This window comes from Aythya fuligula, chromosome 7 (genome assembly GCF_009819795.1).
Source record: "Aythya fuligula isolate bAytFul2 chromosome 7, bAytFul2.pri, whole genome shotgun sequence".
In the NCBI taxonomy this organism is placed as follows: Eukaryota; Metazoa; Chordata; class Aves; order Anseriformes; family Anatidae; genus Aythya; species Aythya fuligula.
Window position 1 is genome coordinate 24190630 of NC_045565.1, and position 22697 is coordinate 24213326.

General features: G+C 56.0%; 1 protein-coding gene across 4 annotated transcripts; it reads left to right on the forward strand.

Moving 5' to 3' along the window:
* Positions 1-13362: 13362 nt before the first annotated feature.
* Positions 13363-21339, forward strand: MFSD13A (major facilitator superfamily domain containing 13A). 4 transcript variants are annotated; one of them, XM_032191785.1, is made up of 10 exons: positions 13363-13399; positions 15380-15648; positions 16027-16106; positions 16891-17340; positions 17473-17608; positions 18209-18326; positions 19153-19201; positions 19888-20059; positions 20349-20542; positions 20624-21339. In XM_032191785.1, the coding sequence occupies exons 2-10, from the start codon at positions 15484-15486 to the stop codon at positions 20952-20954; spliced, it is 1695 nt and encodes a 564-aa protein (XP_032047676.1). In that variant the 5' UTR covers positions 13363-13399; positions 15380-15483; the 3' UTR covers positions 20955-21339. The 4 variants fall into 4 exon arrangements, with proteins under 4 accessions (XP_032047676.1, XP_032047679.1, XP_032047680.1 ...); XM_032191786.1 differs by lacking the exon at positions 13363-13399 and adding an exon at positions 15104-15152; XM_032191788.1 differs by lacking the exon at positions 17473-17608 and having other exon boundaries at positions 19105-19201; positions 20624-20935.
* The last annotated feature ends 1358 nt before the right edge of the window (positions 21340-22697 follow it).

The window sequence follows — 22697 nt, forward strand, 5'->3', positions numbered from 1 at the left end:
GATTGGGGTGAGGGATCGATCCCCTTGTGCCCCATGTCCCAGAGGCAAAACCCTCTAGGATTTGCCGCTAGAGGGGGGTGCAGGAGCTTGGAGCTGCTGCATGGGGCGAGTCCCACATCTGGACCTGTCCCAGGCCCCATCCTGCTCCGGCCACGCACTCGAGGAGCATGGCTTTGACCATCGGGGGGTTTACATTTCGGGGAAACACCAGCCCTGGGCGCAGAGCGTGGGGAAGCAGCAGCACGATGGCGCAATCCCTCCCAGCACCAGCTGGGCTTTTTTGGGGCCGCAGCAAGGGGGCTGGAGGTGGGGGTTCACCAGGCTCACCCTGCTCCCCAAGACATTTCTGGGGGCGAGCCCACCTCGCAGGCTGTCACCCCGAGTCCTGTCATTAACCCAAAGCCACCCCTGGGCCGGGAGGCTCCTTTTGGGACGCATCCCCCTGGGGTTCCCAGGGTCCCCTGTCGGTGCCGTTTTCTCTCCAAGCAGCACCTTCCCCCCGCTCTCCGCACGCCTTCGCTCTCGCTTCTGCTTCTTTGGCCACCAGGAAACCTTCCTGCCGTGCGATGGACACCCGCCAGGGATGCTGGCAGATGATGCTGAGCATGACCGTCCCCGGGGAGGGCTCGGGGGGACCCTGCCCGGACACGGAGCTCTCCGAGGAGTGACTCAGCCCTGCGGTTTTCCCCCAGTTCATCCCCGATTGTTCCTTTTTTTTTCCTTTTCCTCCCCGCTGCAAGGGGCACGGGGAGGGCTGCCGGTATGTGTGGAGCGGGGCTGGAGGGGAAACAGGAACCTTGAGGGGAAAAACAACCCGAGAAACTCCCTTCCCCCCGCCCTGCCCTGCTTCCTCCGGTGCTGCAGGCATGCGGGGATGGCTCCGTGGCTCCAAAGTCCCCTCTGTGTCCCCTGTTTGTCTCCGTTTCTCCCCACTCCTGGGCATTCAGGAAACATCACTCAGCTTTTATCCATGTGGCCATGGGGAAAAAGGTCACAAAGGATGGGGAAAATCTGTCACAGGGCAAAAACGGCTCGCCAGGCAGCGGGCTGTGAGCAGCAGGCTGCAAATCAGGCACCTGCTGAGTCCAAACTGCATCCCTCACCCCAAAGGGCAGGATGAAAAATGCATTTTCCCCTCCGGGGGATTCTCTGGTGTCTGCTTTGGGGCTGAGCTGCCATCCCACCAGGGGTTTTGGCTGGCCTCAGGAGGAGGGAGCAGATCTTGGGTCTTGTCCTCCTGCACAATGCCCGCCTCGACCTGCTGCAGGCTGCCTTCACTCAGGAAATGGGAGAAATCGAGGTTCACAAAGTTCCCGTCCAGCCTTATCCCCGCTGTGAAGGAGGCGTGGGGCTGAGACCACGCAGAGCCGGGGCTCTGAGACCACATCGGGTCCCCAGATCATTGCTGCTGGCCGCTTCGGGCACCGCATGATAAACCCGTGGGCTGCAGTGCGAGTGCTCATCACGCGCTCGGGGCGCAGATAAGCCAGCTCGGTAATCTCAGCCCCACAGCCTTCCGGGCACTTCCTACCCCCAAAAACACCTGACAGCCCCCAGAAGATGAAAACATCAGGGAAATATTGCCTAAACACCCGTGTGGCTCCGCGGGCAGCAGCAGGGCATGCCCCTCATGCCCCCAGCCTCTCCTTCCCAACCCGCGGGCGGAGGGGAGCCCCGGGGGACCTGACGTCAGTTCTGAGCAGAACAATGCTCGGGCACGGGGCGGCCAGAGGGGGACAGGACAGGAACAGGACGCCGGGCAACGTGACCGGGTGGAAAAGCCACCCCGCCAGGCCCGTGCGCTCTCCCTGCCTGGGCACCTGCCCGGCTGTGGTGCTTTACACATCCCGGAGAGGTGCTGAGGGGATGCTGCGGAGTTAAAAGCACAGGGATCTGCAGGCTGAGGACGGACACCGCTCGTCACAGGTGTGGGTGACGTGGATATCAGCCCCAGCACCGCCACTGCTCTCAGAGGAGCTGCGTTAGCAGGAGCAGGAGGTGGCTGGGCATTGCCAGGAGGCACCCGAGTCCCAGGGGGATTTCTCATCCCCAAAGGCAGTTTGAGCCTCCCCCGAGCCGTGCTGGGCAGGAGAAGCCCCCCAAAACTCAGCACCACGCAGCGAGCTCCCGGAGGCTCCTGGGGGCCCCCATCCATGGGACCCCCCTTCCCGGGGGGGGCCGCGAGCTCCCGGAGGCTGCGTCCCTGGCACGGGGATGCCGGTCGCTCCCTCCCACGGCTTCCCCTTTTCTCAGAAAGCCTGGAAACCAAAGGTGAAAGAAGTGGGTGGAAACCCTGCACGCCGCCGTCCAGGAAGAGAAGTGAGTAAGTCGGCGGCGATATTTAGAGTGCCTCCGCTCGCAGTCGGCACAGACGGAGCCAGGGCAGGAGCTGAGGGTGAGTGCAGGGTCCCTGCTGGGGCCGGGGGGTGTCGGTGTGGCCGGGTGAGGGGGGTTCCCCTGCTACTGCTGTCCCCAGGGAGCCAAAGCATGGATGTGCTGAGGTTTCACCGCCGGGCACAGCCCCACGGGTGCGAGCATCTCCAGCCCAGCCTCGGTTTTATGGGTATTTTTTTGGGTGAGCTGCGAAAGCGGACCCGTCCCGCTGATATTTTCACTCGGGATGGGGGCTGCCTGTAACTATTTCTGCAGGCTTCCTGGGAAGACAAAGCCAGGCAGGCTGGATGAACGCCCACGCGACACCGCTGCCCGGCCCTGGGCTAATCAGTAGCTCCCGTGCTAATTAGCTGGCGGTGCCAAAACCGGGGCGTTGCTTCTTCCTCAGCCCCGCAGAGCAATAAACCTTGCAAGCCAGGGGAAACAGCCGGAGCCTGGAGTTTGCATCTCAGCCCCTGCAGGCTTCCCATTTCGCCCAGGTCAGACTGCCCCGGGACCTTCAGGAGATGGGCACCCAGGGGCAGGACCCCAAAAAGAGCTTTCCAGGAGCTGGCCCTGCTCCATCCGGGCGTGCAGGGGGACAGGGCACAGCAGGGCACGTGCCAGGCTGCCCCTGCACCCGTCACCTCCCCGGGGCCACGCAGCAAGGGAAGGGGACACCGCTCCGGGCACCACGGGGGCATTGGGGTTAACCCCTCTACTTGAGGCTCTTCCCCTTTCTGAGAAGAGCAGGATGTGGAGGAAGGCCGGGGAAGGCTTTTCCTTTTGGTTCCTGGAAGCTGAGCTGCTTGGGGTGGCCAAGGGCTGAGGGTGGGTGGCCGGCACTTTGGGTAGCAGCATCCTGCAGCCCTTTGGGGGAAACACATCGGAGAGGAGTTTTACTGCATGGGAATGAAAGCAGAAAGGGTTTCAACATATTTAAACAGCCAGAAGGTGGCCAAGGAGCCCCTGGACACACCCCAAAGCCCCCAGTCTCTCCCTGGGGCTGAATACCAGCACCCCCCAGCCGGACCCCAACAGCCTGCTGCAGCCGTAGCATCCCTGGGGGAGAGGAGGGGGAAATCACCCCACTTTTCTCAGCTTGGGGGGGTCTCAGGGCTATCAAAACCTCTCCACCAAGCCGCAGCAGCCTGAAAAATAGCACAGCAGGGTCCCTGAGCCCACCTCTCCCTCCGCAGCGTGGTGAGCTCAGTGGGAGCAGGGGAGGCACAGCGGGTTCGCGCTGCCCCGGCTGAACCCGGCTCCCCGTGGACAGACAAAAATAGAGCCCCAGGCTGGCTGTTGAGCAACCGTGGAGCTGGCTCCCGGCGCAGACATTTGCTGGGTATTTCCCCCACCAAAATCTTTGTCGGGGCTCCAAAGCACGCCTGTCATTTCCCGGCTCTCTGCTGATCCTCCAGAGCCGGGGGCTCGTCTCCGGCGCGCAGCCCCCTGCCAGCTGCGCTCCCTCCCCGGCCACCCCACGCTGCTGCTGCCGTCACAGCCCTGGCAAAGCACTGCTGAGCCAAAAAACGCCTCCCTGTGCGTGTCAGCTGCCAGCCCAGCCTCCTGGTTTAGTTGAAAATGAGCAGCTCACGGGGGTCCCCACCTGCCCCATGCTTTTCCCCTTTGCTCCCAAAGCAGGCGTGGGGCTGGCAGGGAGCAAAGGGCGCACGCTGGGTGCACCAGGATGTCCCAGCCCAGCCCCAACCCTTCCCATCTGCTGCATCTGAGCTGGCTGGAAGGCACCTGGCTGCCTGGAAAATGCCTTTCACTGCTTCATTTCCAGCTGCGGAGTTGCCCTGGGGGCTCTCGCAGCTCCAGGCGGGCACAACATGTCTCCATCCAGCAGCCCGTGCATCCCAGCTCAAGGGGGTCCAGCAAGCACTGGTTTGGGGACGAGAGCACCGAGCAGTCCCCCCAGTGCTGCCCCTGCCCTGCTGTGCCTTTTGAGAGAGGGGCAAGCAGAGGAAGAGCAGCTTACACCGAGGATGCGCTGCAGTACCACCCGCACACAAGGCAAAAATGCAGGCGGGACTCCTCAGGCACCTGCATATAACCACTGTATCTGGAAGGAGCAGCATTTCTCTCCCAGCTCCAGCAGGTTACAGAGCTCAGGGCCGGCACGAAACTCCGCAGCAGCTCCAAGTGACAGGGTGACACGTGGAAGCGTTGGGGAAAAAAATAAATAAATAATCCAGCAGGCAGCTTGAGCAGCGCTTCCAAATAAAGCCACAGCTGCGTGCGCTGCATCTGGGGCAGAGCAGGAGGTGCCAGAGCCCTCTCCTCGCTCTCCCAGCTGCAAAATGTGTGTCAGCTCGCTGCCTGCTCTGTGTCATCATCACCACCACCGCCGCCGTGAGCTCTTTTCTATTTTTTCCTCCCCGCAGATGGAGACGCAGCCGGGCGGGCCGACGGGAAGGCAGCGCGCGCTGGCTGCTTGGCTCTGAGAACTGAATTCCATAGGCGTTAGAGCACCCCCAAATGCCCTATGGATTCAGTTCTGCAGCTGGGCAGCACATAAGCCTCGAACCTCCAAGAAGAGAGCAGCCCAGGGCTGTGCCTGCAGGGAACCTGCGAGTCTTTGCTCCTACATGGGGATCCGAGTAGGGGTGGAGGTGAGTTACGGCCACCTGGGCGTGATTTACACGGTGGGTGCTTCCCCCGAAGGCAAAAAGAGCCCAACTGCAAAGCATTTCTTCCATCTGAGAGCAGAATGGCCCTTTGGAAAATACATCGCTGCCTCCTGATGATCGTAAACCCATGCTAAAAATACCCGTTGGTTGTCAGAACAAGGGCCTGGGTGTGCCCAGCAATCTCCTGTACAGTCTGGGCAGCAAAACCAAACAAGACTTGGGAGAAGATAAACAGAAGGGGCTGGGTAAAGCCTCGGGCTGTGCCTGCTCCCTCCCGGCCAGCCCCAGAGGTGTCCCCAGCAGGACAGGACAGGCTGGGGGAGCTGGGGCAGGCAGGGCTGCTGGCAGGCACCTGGGGAACCCGGCAGAGTTATTTCAGGGAAAGCTTTGTGGGGGTAACTGGCTCTTCCCACCCATCCCTCATATGCCCCTGAGAGATTTTGGCTGCCCACACCAACTTCCAGGGATGCTTTCCATTACAACAGGGTGCAAAAGGTGCAAAACTGGTACCAGGCATGCCTGGAATAGTGACGTTTAGGATGAATTACACAGGTCCTGGCAATTTATGCAGCATCCGATCACCACCAGAAAGCAAACCCCACCTTCCCCTTTATCAGCCCTACCTGCACCAGCTACGGGGATGTGAAAAAAAATCCACATATGGGAGAAAATCCACCCGAGTGCTGCATCACCCACAAGGATCTAACACAAACTTTGCCCCTAGGAGCTGCTGGTGGAGGGACAGCAGACATCCCACCACCATCTCTCCACCTACATGTAAAGGATGCTCAAGGGAGAGCAAAGAGCTAAGAACTGCTCTTTTCTTACTCTGGTAATCAGGGCAGGCCCGACGGGCTGCCAGTCACTGAGCAGAGCCCAGCCAGGCAGCAGCAGCTCAGTCTGAGGTTTCTGCAGCACTTTTTTTTCTGGTTCAGGCCTCTCACTGCTTTATCTAGCAGCAGAGCTCACCCGTTTCGAAGAAACCGATTGGGGAAGGGGAAATTCAGATAGCTGCTGAGCTGGTCTGGCAGTTGCTTCAGCAAGCAGAGCTGGTGCATTACACAAAGGCACCCACTCGCTTTTCCCTTGCAGCAGCTCAGAGCCACCGAGGGTCCCCCAGGCTCCCTCCTTTGCCATGCTGATGGTGAGCAAAAGCTGAATCTGAAAGCAGCCTGGACAGCACATCAAACACAGAAATTAAGTTGTGAGGATGTAAGAGCTGGGGGCTACATTTCTATGGCACCCCACTGGGGATGGGGGCTCAGTTACGAGCCAGCTGAAGGGATGAGCTGCAGGGGTCTGTGAAGTCAGGAGCTTGAAAGGTGCCAGGACAGGCTGGAGGTTGTTTGCAGCTGACTGCTGTCAGGTAGCTAAAAAGCAGAAATTTAACTATTTGCATTATTTTTAGTTGTTTATTTACAATCATCTAAAAGGTACAGAAGTTCACAAGGAAGTCAGACTCAGCCCCAGCCCCTCACACCCCTCGGGGTTTCCAGCACAGCTCAGGCCCCCTCCCAGGGGACCCATCCGTGGAGGCGCTGCAGCTCCGGGAGCCTCACCAGCAATTTCAGCAAGGACACAGGGCCAGGAGACACGAGCAGCAGGTCATCAAGTGTCAGGGGATGGGGACACCCGGATCTTCTGCCAGTGTGTAGGGAAGTGCTGCAGGGAGGTGTCACACCGTAGGCACAGTGGTGTGGCCATAAACCAGTGATGAGATGTGCAGATTGCTTTTCACAGCGCCTAAGAGCTGCTCTCTCCCCTCCAAACCCACACTGCCTCCATCTGGGAGGAAATCCAGACTCCATCTCCTCAGACCAGTGCCAGGAAGGGACCCAGCTTCCAGGAACCTCCCCGGGACAGGGTGGGAAGAGGCCCAGCTTCTAGGCGAGGGCTGTTGCCTGGGAATCCCCTCAGCAGACCGTGACCACTCAGCCAAACCAGTGGGAAGCAAATTCATATCAAAAATGGGACCGAAGAGCCGGCCCGACAGGGAGTCAAGTGCTGGGTGTTTTTTTCACAGGACAGGCATCGTGTGCCAGACAGGGTGAAGCTGCCACAAGCTCGTGGAGGAGGAGAAGTCGGAAGCCAGTGGGGACACCCATTGCTCGTGGTGCTTCCCAGCTGCTGCCAGCTGGCTCCTGGGGGGCTCCGGAGCATCTGTCCCTGTGCTGAGAGGTCACATCAGCGTCTCAGTTTCTTTTTCTTCTTCCGACCCCGGTCCTCGCCGCTGTCATCTGCCTCGCTGGTGGTCACAGCCCTCTGGACGACCCTTTTTTCCACCGTATATTCCTGCTCTCCTACCTTAGGGTCTCCCTTGACCAGGAACTCCCCTTTGCGGTAGGTTATGGAGATGCTGGTCCGCGGGTAGGTGCCGTAAACCCTCCGGAGATCATCCTTCACAAAGTCTGGCAGCTCTTTCCTCGGCCCAAACACCTTCGCCAGCTTCCCCCACTGGAGCTCCCCTCTCATGGTGAAGCCCTCCGGCCACATCTCTCGATACGGATCCCCCCTCTGGTAGGGATTGTAGCCGGGGTAGGGGCTGTACAGAGGGACGGGGAGCACAGCAGGGAACTGCCAGGTGTAGTAGGGGGGGAAACAGGGCTGGGAGGCACCGTAGAGGTGATGAAACTCCACCTGGCCTCCTGCATAGTCAGGGTAGCCGCTCCTATCCACCACGAAGGTGACGGGGCGGCTGTAGAAGTTGTGCATGTGGATGGCAGGGATCATTACGGAGCTGGCAGCCTCTTCTCTCCCCGTCCGTAGGGGCAGGTAGGTGTAGGGGGGCGGTGGGATGACGGGCGGGCAGAGCTCCCGTGGCACAAAAGGAGACTGGTACATGGTGCAGGAGCTGGGCCTCACAGCGGGGACATCCGTCTGGAGCAGCTGCTGAGTGTCAATAGCTGTGAGGACAGGAGGAAGAGAAATTATTTACACCATTACATGCTCCAGAAGCAGGCTGAATAAGCCTGGATAACCTAGCGCTGTAAGCAAACTCAGCAGGAGCCATCACCTAACCCAGCCAGGTCCCGAAGGAAGGCACACGGGTGGGTGGGAAGGAGCTGGCATAAAACCCACAGCGGGCAGGAGAGACGGCCCCAATATCCTTGTAACAGCCCTGCACAATGCCAGGCACCCTTCAGCATGCTGCCAGCTGCCTCCAAGCACGCTGTCTGCCTTACTCAGCACTGCAAAACCCAGAGGGTATCGTGCATTGGTGGCACCACAAGGCAGATAAACAGAATAAACTGTCCTTCCTTAAAGAGTTTCAGTGCATCTTTTGCTCCAGTTCAGCAAAACCACCAGGATCCCTCATTTCCATGGATCCTTTGTGTTTCAGGGTGAGTGATCCGTCCCTGGGATGGTGTCCACGGTTCCTGGGACCCTCAGCCTGCTCCCATCTCCAGAGGCTGGTTTTGGGAGACCGCAGCCAGAGCAGAGCCCTGCTAGACTGCACAGGGCTGAGCTAGGCTGCCAAAAAAACCTGTGTGGGCACCAAGTCTTTTTGTCCACCCCACACAGCAAAATTAGCCGAGTTCTTGGGCCTGGCTGGCACATCAAGCAGGTTATTTGGTGCTGAGCCTGTTCCTGAGGGAATATCCTGAAAGCCAAAACAACTGTAGAGATCCTTGGCTGTCTATGGAAGGACTGGCCTACATATTCCTCACTGACACCATCACCCTACAACCAGATCCCAAATAAGATCAGGGAGTCTGCACTTGCTGCTTTTCTCCTCCATTGTTCCAGCACCCAGCCTTGCAGACTCCTACCTGGCCTTCTTCATGCCTTGTTCTCCCCACCCCACAAAAAAAAAATAAAAAACAAAAAACCCAAACCCACAGATCTGTTGCGACTTCTCCGTAGCAATCCCCAAGGGTACAGGGATGAGTACGGCGCAAGCAGCGTTTTCCCTGAACCAGGAGGGATGAAGTCACGGGCTATTTCCAGTTAATCCCCACATTTTTGAGCAGACTCTGCAAAACTGCTGCCATCTGGCAAAGCTTTGGCAAAGGCCTCCCTTGGGAAACAGCACAGAGCGAGAAAAGCTTCAAGGGTTTCTCTGGAAGTGAGGTGTTATGACCAAAGCTACTCCTTCACGTCACGGTGCCAGCACATCGGGCTAAGGTCTGCCCTCCACAGCCAGTCCCACAAGCTTATCCAGCAACCCCATAGCTGGAAATTGTGCGTGGGAGAGGATTGCAGCAAAAACTTTGTCGTTTCCTTCCCCCCTACTGCCAACATCAGATCTTGCTCTGGTCAAGGTCTCTAGAAAAGAAAAAAATAAACCCTCACCCAGGAGAGGCCTCCCAAGGGCTTCTTTTGGGAAGGAGCAGGGGGAGAGGACGGGAAGGGGCACAGAAAGCACCCAGCACAGCACCAGGCTCTGCTCCCCTGCCACCAGGACTGATTTCAGGCACGGGCTCCTGGCTGCCTGCCTGGAGGGGATGCTGTCGCTCGGCCAGAGGTGCCTGGCAGCATGGCAGGGATGTGAGGAAAGCACAGCAGCTCCTTACACAGCCGCAAGCTGGGCTCTTCCAGATCTTCATTTTTATCCAGGGGTACGGATTCCCACACTTGCCTCATCCTGCAAGTGCTCTTTTCTGCATGCAATCAGTTTCCTACAAAGCCACGGTGCATGCGGCAGCAATCAGCTTCCTGCAGGCAGCCAGTACACGCCAGCGCCTCCCGATGCTGATTGTCGTTTGATATTTCTGGACAGAAAGCCCGGCGAGGCAGGAGAACCCAGCCTGCACTCCTCAGAGGAGGGGTGAGGCTGTCTGACCCGCTCCCGTGCAGCGTCTGGCAGTGACATGAAAAGGAAAAGGGTTGGTACCGAGAGCAGCCCGCCAGGAATGAAAGGGCTTTCCAGAGACACACGGGTACTTGGAATGAAAACCTAATGATTCCCCCAAAGAGCAGTCAAGCTCATAGCTCTGCTCAGGGGCTTGGAGCAGACAGCCCCTCCTCCTGCTGCTGGATAACACAGCAGGGCCAGGACAGCTGCACTGCCACAAATAAACACCCCACTTTTCTCCTTCCCCCAGGGCACATTTTTCTTGGCACGCCATAACACTCACAGGCCCAAGGATCCCCTCCGTGTTCCAGCACAGCCTGCACCCCATCCACCCTCAAAAGTTCATCTGATATCCACCTCCTCCATCCACACACCCCTCTTCTTCAAACAGGGGATCTCACTATCAGCTGCTCAGGCTTCCAAGCTGGGAGACCCTGGATGAGCCCCTCTCTGTAGTCCAGATTGCAGCCTGAGGACACCTGACAGAAGAGACCGACCACTACAGATTAATCACACCAATAACTCACCTGGAGAATCGATAACCTCATTAACACACCACTCATAACTCACATTATTTACATCAGTCTGCACACAACCATAAAGCTCCTAATCGAGCTTTCTGACCCACACGGCACTGCCAGTGCATTATAAATGCCTCCCTTCCCTCCCACAGCACCCAGTGCAAGGTTGCTGATCTGATCCCCCCCCCCCCCCCCCAAATATTTCCAGCCTAGACCTGACGGAGTCCAGCACAGGTCCACAGGTTCAAGTCCTCAGGCTCAGCTACCACCTGTAGGTGTCTGCACTCCTGCAGTCCCACCTTCCTTTGTTCTTCCATCCCATTTAATACCTCCCTTTTTTTACTTCTTTCATTTCTGTACCCACTTTTTTTTGCCATGCAGATGCCTCCCTTCCTCCAGCCGGTCTCCTCCCAAGTACTCATTCCACCCCTAACTACTTCTTCCTCATTGGTCTCAGTTTTGCTACATCCACAACCAAGTCCGGCACTTCTGATACCGTTCCCTAGGCAATCTCAGCCTTCCATGGCATTACTGATAGGGGCTGAGTAGCCTTGCACAGTTCTGCCCTGCGAGAGCTGCTTCAGCCTCCCCTGCCATTATCTGGTTAAACGCTGTTGACTTTACACCCTCCAAAACAAACCTTTCTGCTGCAGCCTTGGTTCCCCCGCCTAGCTCCGGTTACCTACCAGCACCTCCTTATCAAACAGACAGTTTGCACAGCAGAACAGCATGTTTTACACGCTGTTTTTGTGCTTTTGCACCATCCTGCTCCCTCAACTGCAGGATTACAAGCCTTGTGCCCTTGAAGATTTCTTGGGAGAACCTCCTGCCTTCCTGCAAAGGCCTGAGCTGGTGACACAGCCTGCTCCTCCAGAGGGATTTCATGCTCACAGACGGTCGCCTCCAACTGTTGTCATACACTGGTGACTAACATCACAACAAGACATTTGCACTTGAGTTACGTGTCTTAAGAATACCAGAGAATATGCACCCTACACTGAGGACACGTTGTTAAAAAGCAAGGAAAGCATAGCTCATTTGCACTGGATCCTCCATGGGACCAACAGCCAGATAGAGCAGCAAACAGATTACCCAGAGTTTGGGCTTGTATTACATATCATGCCTTTAGTGTATAAAACTAGCTTCTGTTACACCACCACCACATTTTTGAACACCCACACTGTGTTTCTAGTTTAAGCTCAAGCTCCTGAGCTAAAAATAGCCATGGGAATACTGCTTTTATTGCACCCCTAAGGAAAACAGCCACAGCTTCTGCTGATCTAGGGCTCTATATCACGGGCTCCCCCCCCCCTCCAGCTACCTTCTGTTATGGCCTTTCAGCAGCACGGAGAATAGCTTACAAGCAACTTTATTGATTTTTTTTTTTTTTAAACATGGGATTGAAAATGCAACCCTGTGTTTCCACGAACGCAATCGTTCAGAGAAATGTCATTTTTCTAAAACTGAAGTGTTCAAAGCCTAGCACCACACAACAATAACAATTTACATTATCTTTCACAATCAGGAGATGTTACGAAAGTCACCGGCTGGAGCACTCGCATGAATCTCTGCTCCAACCCAGCTGGGCTACTGCACATGGCTCTACCAGAGGAGCAGAGGATGTGGAGGGGTGAGCGAGGCATTGCCTCCAGGGGGATTCAAACCAAACAAAAGTTAGAAACCCTCACTTACATGCTCATACTGAAAGTATTTAAGCTAGCAGCAGTATCATTTTGCCATCACAGCTTTTAAAGTATTGCAACACAAGTCTTTAGTCACGATCAGACAGTCGTCTGGTGTGCTTGTACTCACTTCCTGAGGAAAAACAGCCAAGGCGGTGCCTGTGCTTGGATCGGGAGCAGCAGGATAACCCAACCTCGCAAAGGCAGCTTTCTTCCTGCAGCCGCCTCTCACCAGCACACCCTGACAGGTCAACAGGAGCAAACACACATGGGCGCAGTACCACACCTTGCAGAAGCACGCTGCTGGTAGCCAGGGCTACAGTGCCTGCCCTCCTACAGAGCTGTACACTCAGGGGGGGAGCCTGAGAAAACTTACCTGGCTGCTAAACCTAACACAAGGTGCATGTTTTAGTGAGGGAAAAGCCTCAAAGAGGAAAAAAGAGAACACAAGCACTTAGCATAGGCAGGGATTGAGCTTGTATTTGTACACCCGCTCCTTCAGCGGGCTCACTGCCAGCACCTGTGCTGCCACAGGCCTTTAGGGCTGCAGCAGGGTCATTGTGGGGTGGGCCAACACCTTCCCTTCGCTAATTGCACAGCCTGTAATTGCACGGCTGTCGTTAACTGCCTGGCTCCCTGAGTTTATAAATACGCCTTGTTTAGGTCACTGCTGTCAGTTCTGTAATAGGGTGCAATTGAAAGAAGGAGTATGAAGCACAAAATATGTAGCATTGTAAGCTGAAGGGGTTGCTGAAATGGCTAAATTGTACTTTTTAAGAAATATAACAACTAGGACTTTGTTTCCACAGGTGAGATGTGCAGGATCAGAGCAACTGCTGCAGTGAGAGGTGGGAGGCGATGTGCAGATCCTCCTTCAGGGGAAAGCATCGAACCAACGCACAACCAACCGCAGTCTCTATTTTTTTATTATTTTGGACAACATAACGTCAAACGGATCTTGGGAGATGATTGTGAGTGACGGGACCAGAGGCAAGCCGTGTGTTTTACAGGCTGTTGGCAACACTGAGCACACTCTGAGAGCCACACTCGGGGTCTCGGCACCCTTCTGGACTTGCTGCTGGGCAGCCCGGCCCTTCCGGGGCCCCCTGACGGGGCTCGGCCGTTCAGCCCCGGGGCCCCGGGAGCCGGGCCCGGTGTAGGCCCAGGCCTAGGCCTAGGCCAGGCCTCGCGGCCGCCTCCGTTTCCATGGCAACCGGAGGGGGCGCGTGCGGGCGAGCTGCCCTCAAACAAGATGGCGGCGTGAGGGGCGGCTTCACCCGCCAGGACGCAAAATGGCCGCGGGGTGGGGTCGGGGAGGGACGCCTCTAGACGCGCATGCGCAGACGCCGGTTGGGCAGCGGAGCGGCGGGGCAGCGCCGGCACCGGACGCAGGTAGGAGGTGGCGCCCCCCCCCCCCCCCCCGAGCACAGTGGTAGCGCCCGGCCGCCCACCTGCCCCCGCTCCCCCGGGCGCTCCCACGCGGGGCCGGCGGGGGGGTTCCCCCCCCCATGGGATACCCCCTGGTAGCGCCCTCCTGAAGGGGGCTGAAGGGGCCGTGAGGGAGCGGGCTGTGGGGGGGTGATGGGCGCCATGGGCACTGGTGCTGCTGGGGGGGCTTTAACCAGGAAAGGGGGCTGCGAGCGGCACTGGCAGATGTGGAAATTGAGTGAAATAAAGGCTAATCTACGAGATCCTTGCTTTAGGAGCGTGTGTTCTAAGTTCAGTGTGAATAAATGCCAGCCATTCCCTCCTACAGCTCCTTTTCCCCCCATTTTTTAAAGCCTCGTTTTTGACAAACCCGTGACTAACGCTCTGTCTGTCCCAAGGAGAAGGTTATGAAAATACCACCGTGGCCAGCATCAATAACACAGCACGCTGGATGTAGGAGCGAAATCCGCTTTTTATGGGCCACTATAACTTGCTTCTTTTCATCTGCATGCTCGCAGATGAGGGAGATTATAAAAAAAAAAAAAAAAAAAAAAAGAGACAGCTGTGGCAGCAAAGGGTGAGATCAGTCTGAAATGCCAGCTGGGGATGTGTCTGGTGTCCAACTAGCTGCTACCTTGAGGCTTTTTAATGTGTTTGTCAGCCACCTCTTAGCCCTGTCCCTCTGCAGGAATAACCCAGGAGCTAAATAATCCTCACAGAGCCCAAGTGGAAGGGGTGCCTGTGTGCGTCCCGTTTGTGAGGGTGCCCCAAAAAGTGCCCCAAAAGCCCGATGTGCCCTCCAGCTGCTCCCCTGTAGGAAGCTCTGGTGAGAGGCACAGAGCTGTGCCAACTCAGCTCGCTGCTCCTCAACCTTCATCTCCACACACCACAAATTCCTGCCTCCTTTTCAGGGCATAACCCTACAAAATGCCATTTCTCTTCGAGGCCTGTCAGCGTGTCTGCCTTTAATTACACCTACAAACGCTCGTTGTCTGGCTGAGCTCCTCGTGGAGCGGTGCCACCCTTTTATCTGCCCATGGGTTTTGGCTCAGCAGCTGGATCCGAAGCGAGGTCTGGCGCTTTGGCCAGGAGCAGGGCTGATGTGCAGCTTCAGCCCGGCGACATAAGTGCTGGGAACAAACACTGTGTGCTCCTGCTGAGCTCATTGTGAGGAATTCCTCGGGCTGGGCAGAGCAGACAGTTATTTTTTGCTTCTCTGATATTGCCCAGAAGCGGTCAGACTGACGGCTTCCTCCTGGGTTGCTCCAGGTGGAGGCTGCTCTTTCCACTGGTTTAGTTTCCCTGTATACTGCTGCCCAGCTAAAGCATCTTTATTGCAATCCAGCTGTGAGGTGGCTTTTGGGAGCCTTTGTGGCGTGATGGCACCGTGTCTGCTGCACGCCGTCGCGCTCTGGTCGTGTCTCTTCATGCCACAAAGCAGCAGCAGCACTGCTCGCTGTAAATAACTGCTGTCTGAGCGAGCCCAGGTGCAGCCAGCTGCGACTGCCTGGGGAAAGCAGCCTGTGAGAGATGACATCAGGGCTGTTGTCGCTTTTATTTGGCCGAAAATTAACATCAGCACCTAAAAATGTCAGTGACTGGGGCTGTTTCCTGAGGGCTGCTTTGCTGTTTGCAGCTACCTCGCTGGATTCCTCCTCTGACCTTGCTGTTAAAGAGGTGGAAGGAGCTAATCAGCTGGCTGACAAAGACCATCAAGGTACAAAGGATGGGGCAGCTGCACCCCTGAGCCCACCCCTGGCCTCCCCTTAATGAAGTGGCTTCAGTGCTGCAGGCAGCTCCTGGCCTAATCCCCATCCAACCCACTTCTGAACAGCTCCTCAAAGCAGTACTAATTTTGATCTTCGCTGGCAAAGATTTATCAGTTAATTAGATTCAATTTTTGTTCATTTAAGAAACTGACTTTTTTTTTTTCCCCTCCTGCAGGAGCAGCCATGGATTGGCCCCAAGAGAGACCCAGCAGGTGCTGGGGGAAGACATCCCACCTGAAATGGAGGTGATGCGGGGAGCTGAGCGCCGCCCGCACCGACATGGGGTTGCGACTGTTGGCTTGTCTCTTCCGATTGCCCACCGCAGTGATCTACGGGTCCTTGTCGCTGTTCGTTTCCATTTTGCACAATGTGTTTCTCCTCTACTACGTGGACACCTTCGTCTCTGTTTACAAGATCGATAAGCTATCCTTTTGGATAGGGGAGGTTAGTCTTTGCCGTGGATTTTTTTGCCCTTGGAAAAATGAAATTTTGAGACTGGCCCTTGCTAAAGGTGTACAGGGCGTTAGTTATATTCTCCTTTGGGAAAGGAGCCTTCTGAGTGCTAGTCTGTTTGTTTTTTTTTAGCTTTTTTTTCCTCACGCAAACAGAAAAGGAGATGAAATAGAAAACCCAGAGGCTTTGTTCTTAAGACATGCTTTTCTCTGGGGATGTGGGGGTGTTTCAGAAGCCTGGAAACCAGTGGCCTCACTGCGTTTGTGCCAGTTGCCCCAGACAGGGGAACTGCCCCGTGGTGGTGGTGCAGAGAGGGAGCACTGGGGGTTCCTGCTGTGGTTTGTTTCACCGTCCTGTTTTCTTTCCCAGACAGTGTTCCTGATCTGGAACAGCCTCAATGACCCTCTGTTTGGCTGGCTGAGCGACCGGGTGTTCCTGAGCACACAGCAGTAAGTAAAGTTCCACTTCCAGCAGAGGCTGGGAAGTTGCTGAGTCTCTGGGGGTAAATGTGAAAGTGGGAGCTTTAAAACTGTGTCACAGGAATGGTTACTGGAGAATGAAACTTTAAACACCTCCTTTTCCTGCTGTCTTAGAAGTTCAGAGCTCTTTGCACCTTGTTTCAGTACCTGGCTGTACAGAGGAGGTCATATATGTACCAAGTAGATGTGACCCTAACTCTTAACATTCACAAGTGGTACAGAACCTAAAATATCTAAAAATAATCTAAAATCCCAAGCCCTTTACTGGGGTGTTGGAAAGTGTCTGGATGTAGTCTGGGGGACTTGGGGGAAAGGACGATCTTTCCTCCTGCAATACGTCAAACCAGTTGTTCCTAAAATTGTTGAATCACGGACCACAGATGGTCATTAGCATTTCTTGTGTTACTTGCTTCAAGTTTCTAATGAAAAGCACGGTGTGGCTTCCTGCACCTCGTGGAAACTTCTTAAGTGTTGTTTGAAGTAACTTACATTATGCAAAGCAGACGGTGCAGCGCTATCAGGGAGACCCTTGCTCAGGAGAAAAAGGATCCCTTTCCTCTGTGCTTTTCAGCCTTAAACTTGTGTTTTCTGTGGATTCATACATTAGATGAGAATTTATTGTATGTGGGTGTTTGTTACATGAGCAAAAGCTGAGTTGTCGTCTGGGCCACTTACACAACTTCCTTGGAAAGCAGGAATACGTGGTCATGCAGGATTTTGTCCAAGTCTCTAAAACTTTTATCTTCTGTTGCAGGCCGGGAGCAGAGATTTCCTCCCCAGAAGTAGTTCTGAAGAGGCTCAGAGCACTGAGCCACAATGGCCCTCTCTTTGCCATCTCTTTCCTGGCTTTCTGGGTCGCCTGGGCTCATCCCGGCGTGCAGTTCCTTCTCTGCCTTTGCATGTACGACAGCTTTCTCACCATGGTCGACCTCCATCACAACGCCTTGCTCGCAGACCTGGCTGTTTCGGCAAGAGACAGGACGAGCCTCAACTTCTACTGCTCTCTCTTCAGTGCCATAGGCTCGCTCTCTGTCTTCATGTCCTACACAGTGTGGAACAAGGAAGACTTCTTTTCCTTTCGCATATTTTGCGTCGCGCTGGCCCTCTGCTCCATCGTCGGTTTTACCCTGTCCACACAGCTGCTCCGCCAGCGATTTGAGGCTGATGGGAAAGCGAAATGGGATCAGGAATCAACCCTAAAACAGTAAGTGTCACCCATTCCGCAGCAGGGACAGCTTGGCATAGATCTGTAGGGTCCTGATACGCACCACCATGAGAAGATCCAGGACAAGGAAGACTTTTGTTAATCATCTGTGGTTCTTGTCTGTTGATACAGTTTTCAGAATCACCTCTGCCTGAGGTCACACTGGCTGCTAAGGCCCTCTGAAAATAGGACAAAACTATCTCGTGAAAGCCCAGGCCCAAACTGGAGGCAGAGCCCTGACCTTCCCAGTGTTTGGAACGAGACACGAGTTAGTATCTAGAGCACCCACTGAGGCCTGTGAGTGGCGAAATGCCAGAAGCTGCTTGAGCATGAGACCACCTTGCTGCCCCTTCCCCGTGGAGCAGGACAAGCGAACCCCTCACCTTTTTGCTCGCTTTAGCTGCCTGATGGTGACTGGGCTGCGTGGGCCACGATGCAGCTGGCTACCCCACTCAGCTCCCTTGCTTTTCCTTGGGCTGCCTCACTTTTGTTACACTCACTTGTCTCTTGTTCCAAGCTGCCAGCTTTATGCTGTACTAACACAGCAGGTCCTGAGGAGATCTGCCAGGTGAGCTAATCTGGACTGGGGGCGTGTATGGAGTGTAATGGCTGATAGGAGAATGCTTTTCTGGACAGAAATCCGAACTGTGGGCTCAGGAAATAAATGTTCTTTGGGAGCCCTGTACCCTTTTGGCCTTGTAAATGTTGTTGAAGACCCTGCTCTTTTTGGTTTGGTCTCTAGAGGGAAAGAAGGTTGGAATGGGAGCTGAGGAGAGAGCTCTGCATCTGCACGGGATGCACCCTGCCCTGCTTGTGAAGGAATCACAGTTGTTTTGTTTTTTGTTTGTCCTTCCTCCTCTCCCTTTAGGCTGTACATCGAGAAACATTCCGTCCCCCAGGAGAAGAGGATCACCCTGGCAGAATATCTCCAGCAGCTCAAGCGGCATCGCAACTTCCTCTGGTTTGTCTGCATGAACCTGGTCCAGGTAGGTCCAGCAGCGACTTCCCGAGCGTCTGCGGGGTGCAGGCTGGATTACAGGGGCTGGCTGCCAACATCCATCTGGGGTGCAGAAGCACGAGGCCTGGTTTGTGGTGGGAAGGATTCAGGAGTGCAGTTTGCTGGCTCAGCTGTCAGCGCCGTCTCCTCCTGCTTTCCTGAGCCTCATGTCACTGCTCTCACTGCCCAGCTGGATCCACCTCCCAGCTGGTTTTTGCCATTTCTGTTTTTCATCCCCTTCAATTATTATGAAATGGCAGCAGCGTGCCCAGCTTCCCTGAGCTTGGTGTGCTGCCGTCACAGCTCTGCCTCCCCTGGGGTCCCTCGGGCACCCTCAGGCAGGCTTTTAATGCCTGAATCCTCGTGTTTGAGCCTTGCTGCCTTCTTTTTGTTGCTGTCATCCTGACAGCTGCTTCCTCCCACCTGCTGTGCCACTGTTTCCTCCTTCAAATCCTTGTGGCCACGGCTGTGGACTCCTTGCCCTGCCCTGCCCTGCTGTGTGAGCTCACCAGTGAGGAATGCTTTGGCAGCTGGCACACGGTGCCTGCCCCAGGCAGGCAGGTGGCATTGCAGCTTTGCAGTCTCAAAGCCTCCAGGGTTGCAAGCTCCGCAGCCAAGCTCTTGCTGTGCTAAGGTGCTGGAGGCCCATCCTGCACGATCCCTTGGCACGGGACTCCTCAGACAGGAGTCCAGGGGGCTGTTAGCTTTTTCTCTTCCCTCTTCCTGCTGTTCCTGCTGACCGGCTTGTCTGCATGCTGCTTTCACAGGTTTTTCACTGCCACTTTAACAGCAACTTCTTCCCCCTGTTCCTGGAGCACCTGCTGTCAGACCAGATCTCTGTCTCTACCGGATCCTTCCTCCTCGGTGAGTGGCAGATGGGACCAAAGGGAGCAGCTGGGGCAGGGCCTGAGGCTGTGTTCTGCCTTCACAAACCCCAGCTGGGAAGAGGTGCTCACACACAGGGCTCTGGGCTGTAAGATTCACACATCCTTCCCTGGAACCTCCTTTCTGGGCACAGGAGGAGTAACTTGGAGCCTTTTCTAGAAGTGAAAAGCACCGAGTGCTGCACTCTGACTCCATGGCTCCACCCAGGTGTTGCTGAGGATAACATCTGTGCCTGTGGATATGGCTCTAGGATGCAGCAGGGAGCACAGCTCTGAATTTATTCCCTCTGTGGGCATTAGTCCCGTAGGGCTAGAGTCACTCTGAGAGAATTCTGCCTGGGCCAGGTCTGCTCGTGCTGCCCAGTCTCTCTCCCTCCTGCTCCAGGGCTGAGTCCCAGCCCCTGTGGAACAAGGGGCAAGTCTTTTCTTCCTTCCTGCCCACCAGGCTGATGAAGCAGAGCACACGCTCTGCCCTCTGGAGGAAGAGTGTGCGCTGTCACAAACCCACTGAGTACATTTGCTGCAGCCACCCTCCCCTGTATGCGTTTGGGGGCTGTTTTATATCTCCTACCCTACCCTCCTCATCCTCCCTCTTGGTATTGGTACTGGGGTGGATGGTGGATACTAAAACTCGAGAGAATTATTTGTGATTCTTTCTCTGCTCAGGTGTTTCCTACATCGCCCCCCACCTCAACAACCTCTACTTCCTCTCCCTCTGCCGCCGCTGTGGGGTTTACGCTGTGGTCCGAGGACTCTTCTTCCTGAAGCTGGCTCTCAGCGTCGTCATGCTGCTGGCAGGACCCAACCAGGTCTATCTGCTCTGCATCTTCATAGCCAGGTACGCAAACGCTCACATCCCCTGCTCTCTGCCAGGTGGGAAGGAAAACAACTTGTCCCTGTTTCCACCAGAGAAGAGAAGCCAGGTGGCTCCCAGCTCTGACAGCACCCAGCTTGGGGCAGGTCACTGGCATCGATGACTGGTTCCCCCCCAGTAGCCAGGGCTTCCAAAATTCTTACTTGAAGCATCAGGGAACCCCTCTCATCTCTCTCTGCATTTCCTCTGATCTCTCACCCATTCCCATCGCTTCTCGGTGCCCCTACCCAGTGCTTTGCCTGTTGTCCCGCAGCAACCGCGTGTTCACGGAAGGGACCTGCAAGCTGCTCAACCTGGTGGTCACCGACCTGGTGGACGAGGACCTGGTCCTGAACCGCAGGAAGCAGGCGGCCTCGGCGCTGCTTTTTGGGATGGTCGCGCTGGTCACCAAGCCAGGGCAAACGTTTGCCCCCCTCATTGGCACCTGGCTGCTCTGCGCCTACACAGGTAAGTAGGAACAGCAGCGGGGTGGCAAAAGCTGTCACTGCTGTGTCCCTGCTGTGTCTCACCACCTCTTCTCGCCCCCAGGCTACGACATTTTCCAGCGCAGCCCCTTGGGCAACGTGGTGAGCGCCCCGCCGAAGCTGGAGTCTGCCGCCGCCTTGGAGCCGACCCTCCGCCAGGGCTGCTTTTACCTCCTGGTCTTCGTGCCCATCGCCTGCGCGCTGCTGCAGCTCCTCACCTGGTCGCAGTTCAGCCTGCACGGGAAGCGCCTGCAGATGGTGAAGGCTCAGCGCCAAGGCCTGACGCAGGGGGAAGCGCCCGAAGTGAAAATGATTTAGGGGTGCCTGGGGCCCTCCTGGTTCCAGGCTGGGGCAAAACGAGGGGACTGCTGAGCGAGGAAACCCTGCATTTGTGATTCGACTGTGAAATGCTGTAAGGCCGGTGCTTGCTTATTCCAGGAGGGGCTGCTGGGGAAGGCAGAGAAGCCTTGACACAGGAGCAAGAGCATTTTAACCCAGCTGGTCCCAGGGCTGCTGATTCCAGGGCAGGAGGAGCTGGGGTGCAACACGTGCTGCAGGCGTACATGTCCCTGGTGGGCAGAGCAGGGCAGGGAGCACACACAGAGCCTTTCCTTGCTCCTTTTCCAAACCCAGGGGATTGATGTGCCCCTCTCACGGGGCTGACCCTGGCACCTTCCCTTCTTGCAGGGGGGAAGAGCACACAGCTCTTGCTTTTGTGCCTTCAATTCCACTTGGGAGCCCATTTAACACAATACTGGGTAGTCACAGGGGTAGGATTTTACCTCTCAGCTCCTCTCTGCTTGAAACAGCGCCCCAGGGGTTGATTGTCCAGCCACGGATCCAAGGGGGAAGGGCAGGGCAGGCGGTCACCAGAAGTCCCCAGGGTGAGGGAGTCTCCTCCAACTCCCTAGGGCGAGTGTGGTGCCAAAGCAGGCTGGGTGGGGGCCAGCAGTGCTCTGCCCTGTGCCCTCCTGCAGGAGGAGGTGTGCTCACTCACATCCCTGCTGTTCTTCACTTGGCTGCCTCCCCAGCCTCAGCACCAGGCTCCTCCTGGGGTTGCAGCCCACAGCTCTGCCATTTTGCCTCAGGACACAGCTGCCTCCTGTCTCGGACCAAGATGTTTCTGCCACGGGGCTTCTGTCGTTCTCAATAGTTCAATCATAACTTATTTGTGCAGATTTTAACCAAGTTTGATTCTTCATTTCATAAATTAAAGATCTTTTCTGTATGGCTGCGGTCCTGTTTGAATCATTTGCCACCCATCTGGCCCCGCGTGGGCTCACCTAACCCTGTGAGGCGCCGGGTGCTGCTTCCCTTGATGAGGTGGGCAAGAAGCAGGAGCTTGAGCTGCAGTGAGGGCATTTTGGAATGCTGCCTGCCCCACTTACAGCTGGTAGAGGCTGAGAAAGGGACCGTTAATGAAAAGTGAAGTCCCAGGGGTGAACCACGTTCCCCCACACTTCCCTGGGAGGGAAGCTGGCCTGCTGCTTCTCAGCAAGCCCCTGGGCTGGCACCAGCTCCCCCCATGCCAGCAGCATCATCCCTCTCACCTGTGTGTCCTCCTCCTCACTCCCTCTTACAGCTTCTCAGCCCCTCAGCTGCTCTGGGGGCAACAATTATCAAGGACAGCAATCCTCAACATCCTACCTCAGCACAAAGGCCTGCTCTGAAGGCAGTCTTGGACCACCGGTGCTGTCTCCAGGCGGCGATTAGCCCACAAGTTCTGTACAGGCAAGAGAAGAACACAAGTTACCTCCTGAGAAATGCAAAAGCGTGGGAAGAGGAGGCCAGGAGGCTCGAGGTTTGTATATGAATGACTTTATTTAAGTATGCTGGGCACCACCAGGCAACATGGTTTGGACAGTGTGCGAGGGAACAGTCAGGCAGATCAAACAAATGCTAGATTGGAGACGGCACCTTTCTGTCCGGTCACTGCAGTTTACAAAATGGAGCACTGCTGCTTCTGCGAGGCCAGCAGAGGGGCTGGGAAGGGGAGGAAGAGATCACTGGCACTGCCTGGGGCACGTGGGAGGCGAGCAGAGGGGTTTGCTTCTTCCCCTCCGCACGTTAACAACAAACCAGCAAGAACGCAACTTATTTTCTGGCAGGAGGAGGCTGAGCAGTGAGAGCTCGTCCCT

What these genes read in the sequence shown, in the direction of transcription:
- MFSD13A (XM_032191785.1), top strand. Translation starts at nt 15,484, where the DNA reads ATGGGGTTGCGACTGTTGGCTTGTCTCTTCCGATTGCCCACCGCAGTG. An exon ending in CAGGAATCAACCCTAAAACA is followed by an intron (nt 17,341 to 17,472) that starts GTAAGTGTCACC and finishes CTGTTGATACAG; the next exon opens with TTTTCAGAATCACCTCTGCC. An exon ending in CTCTGCATCTTCATAGCCAG is followed by an intron (nt 20,060 to 20,348) that starts GTACGCAAACGC and finishes GTTGTCCCGCAG; the next exon opens with CAACCGCGTGTTCACGGAAG.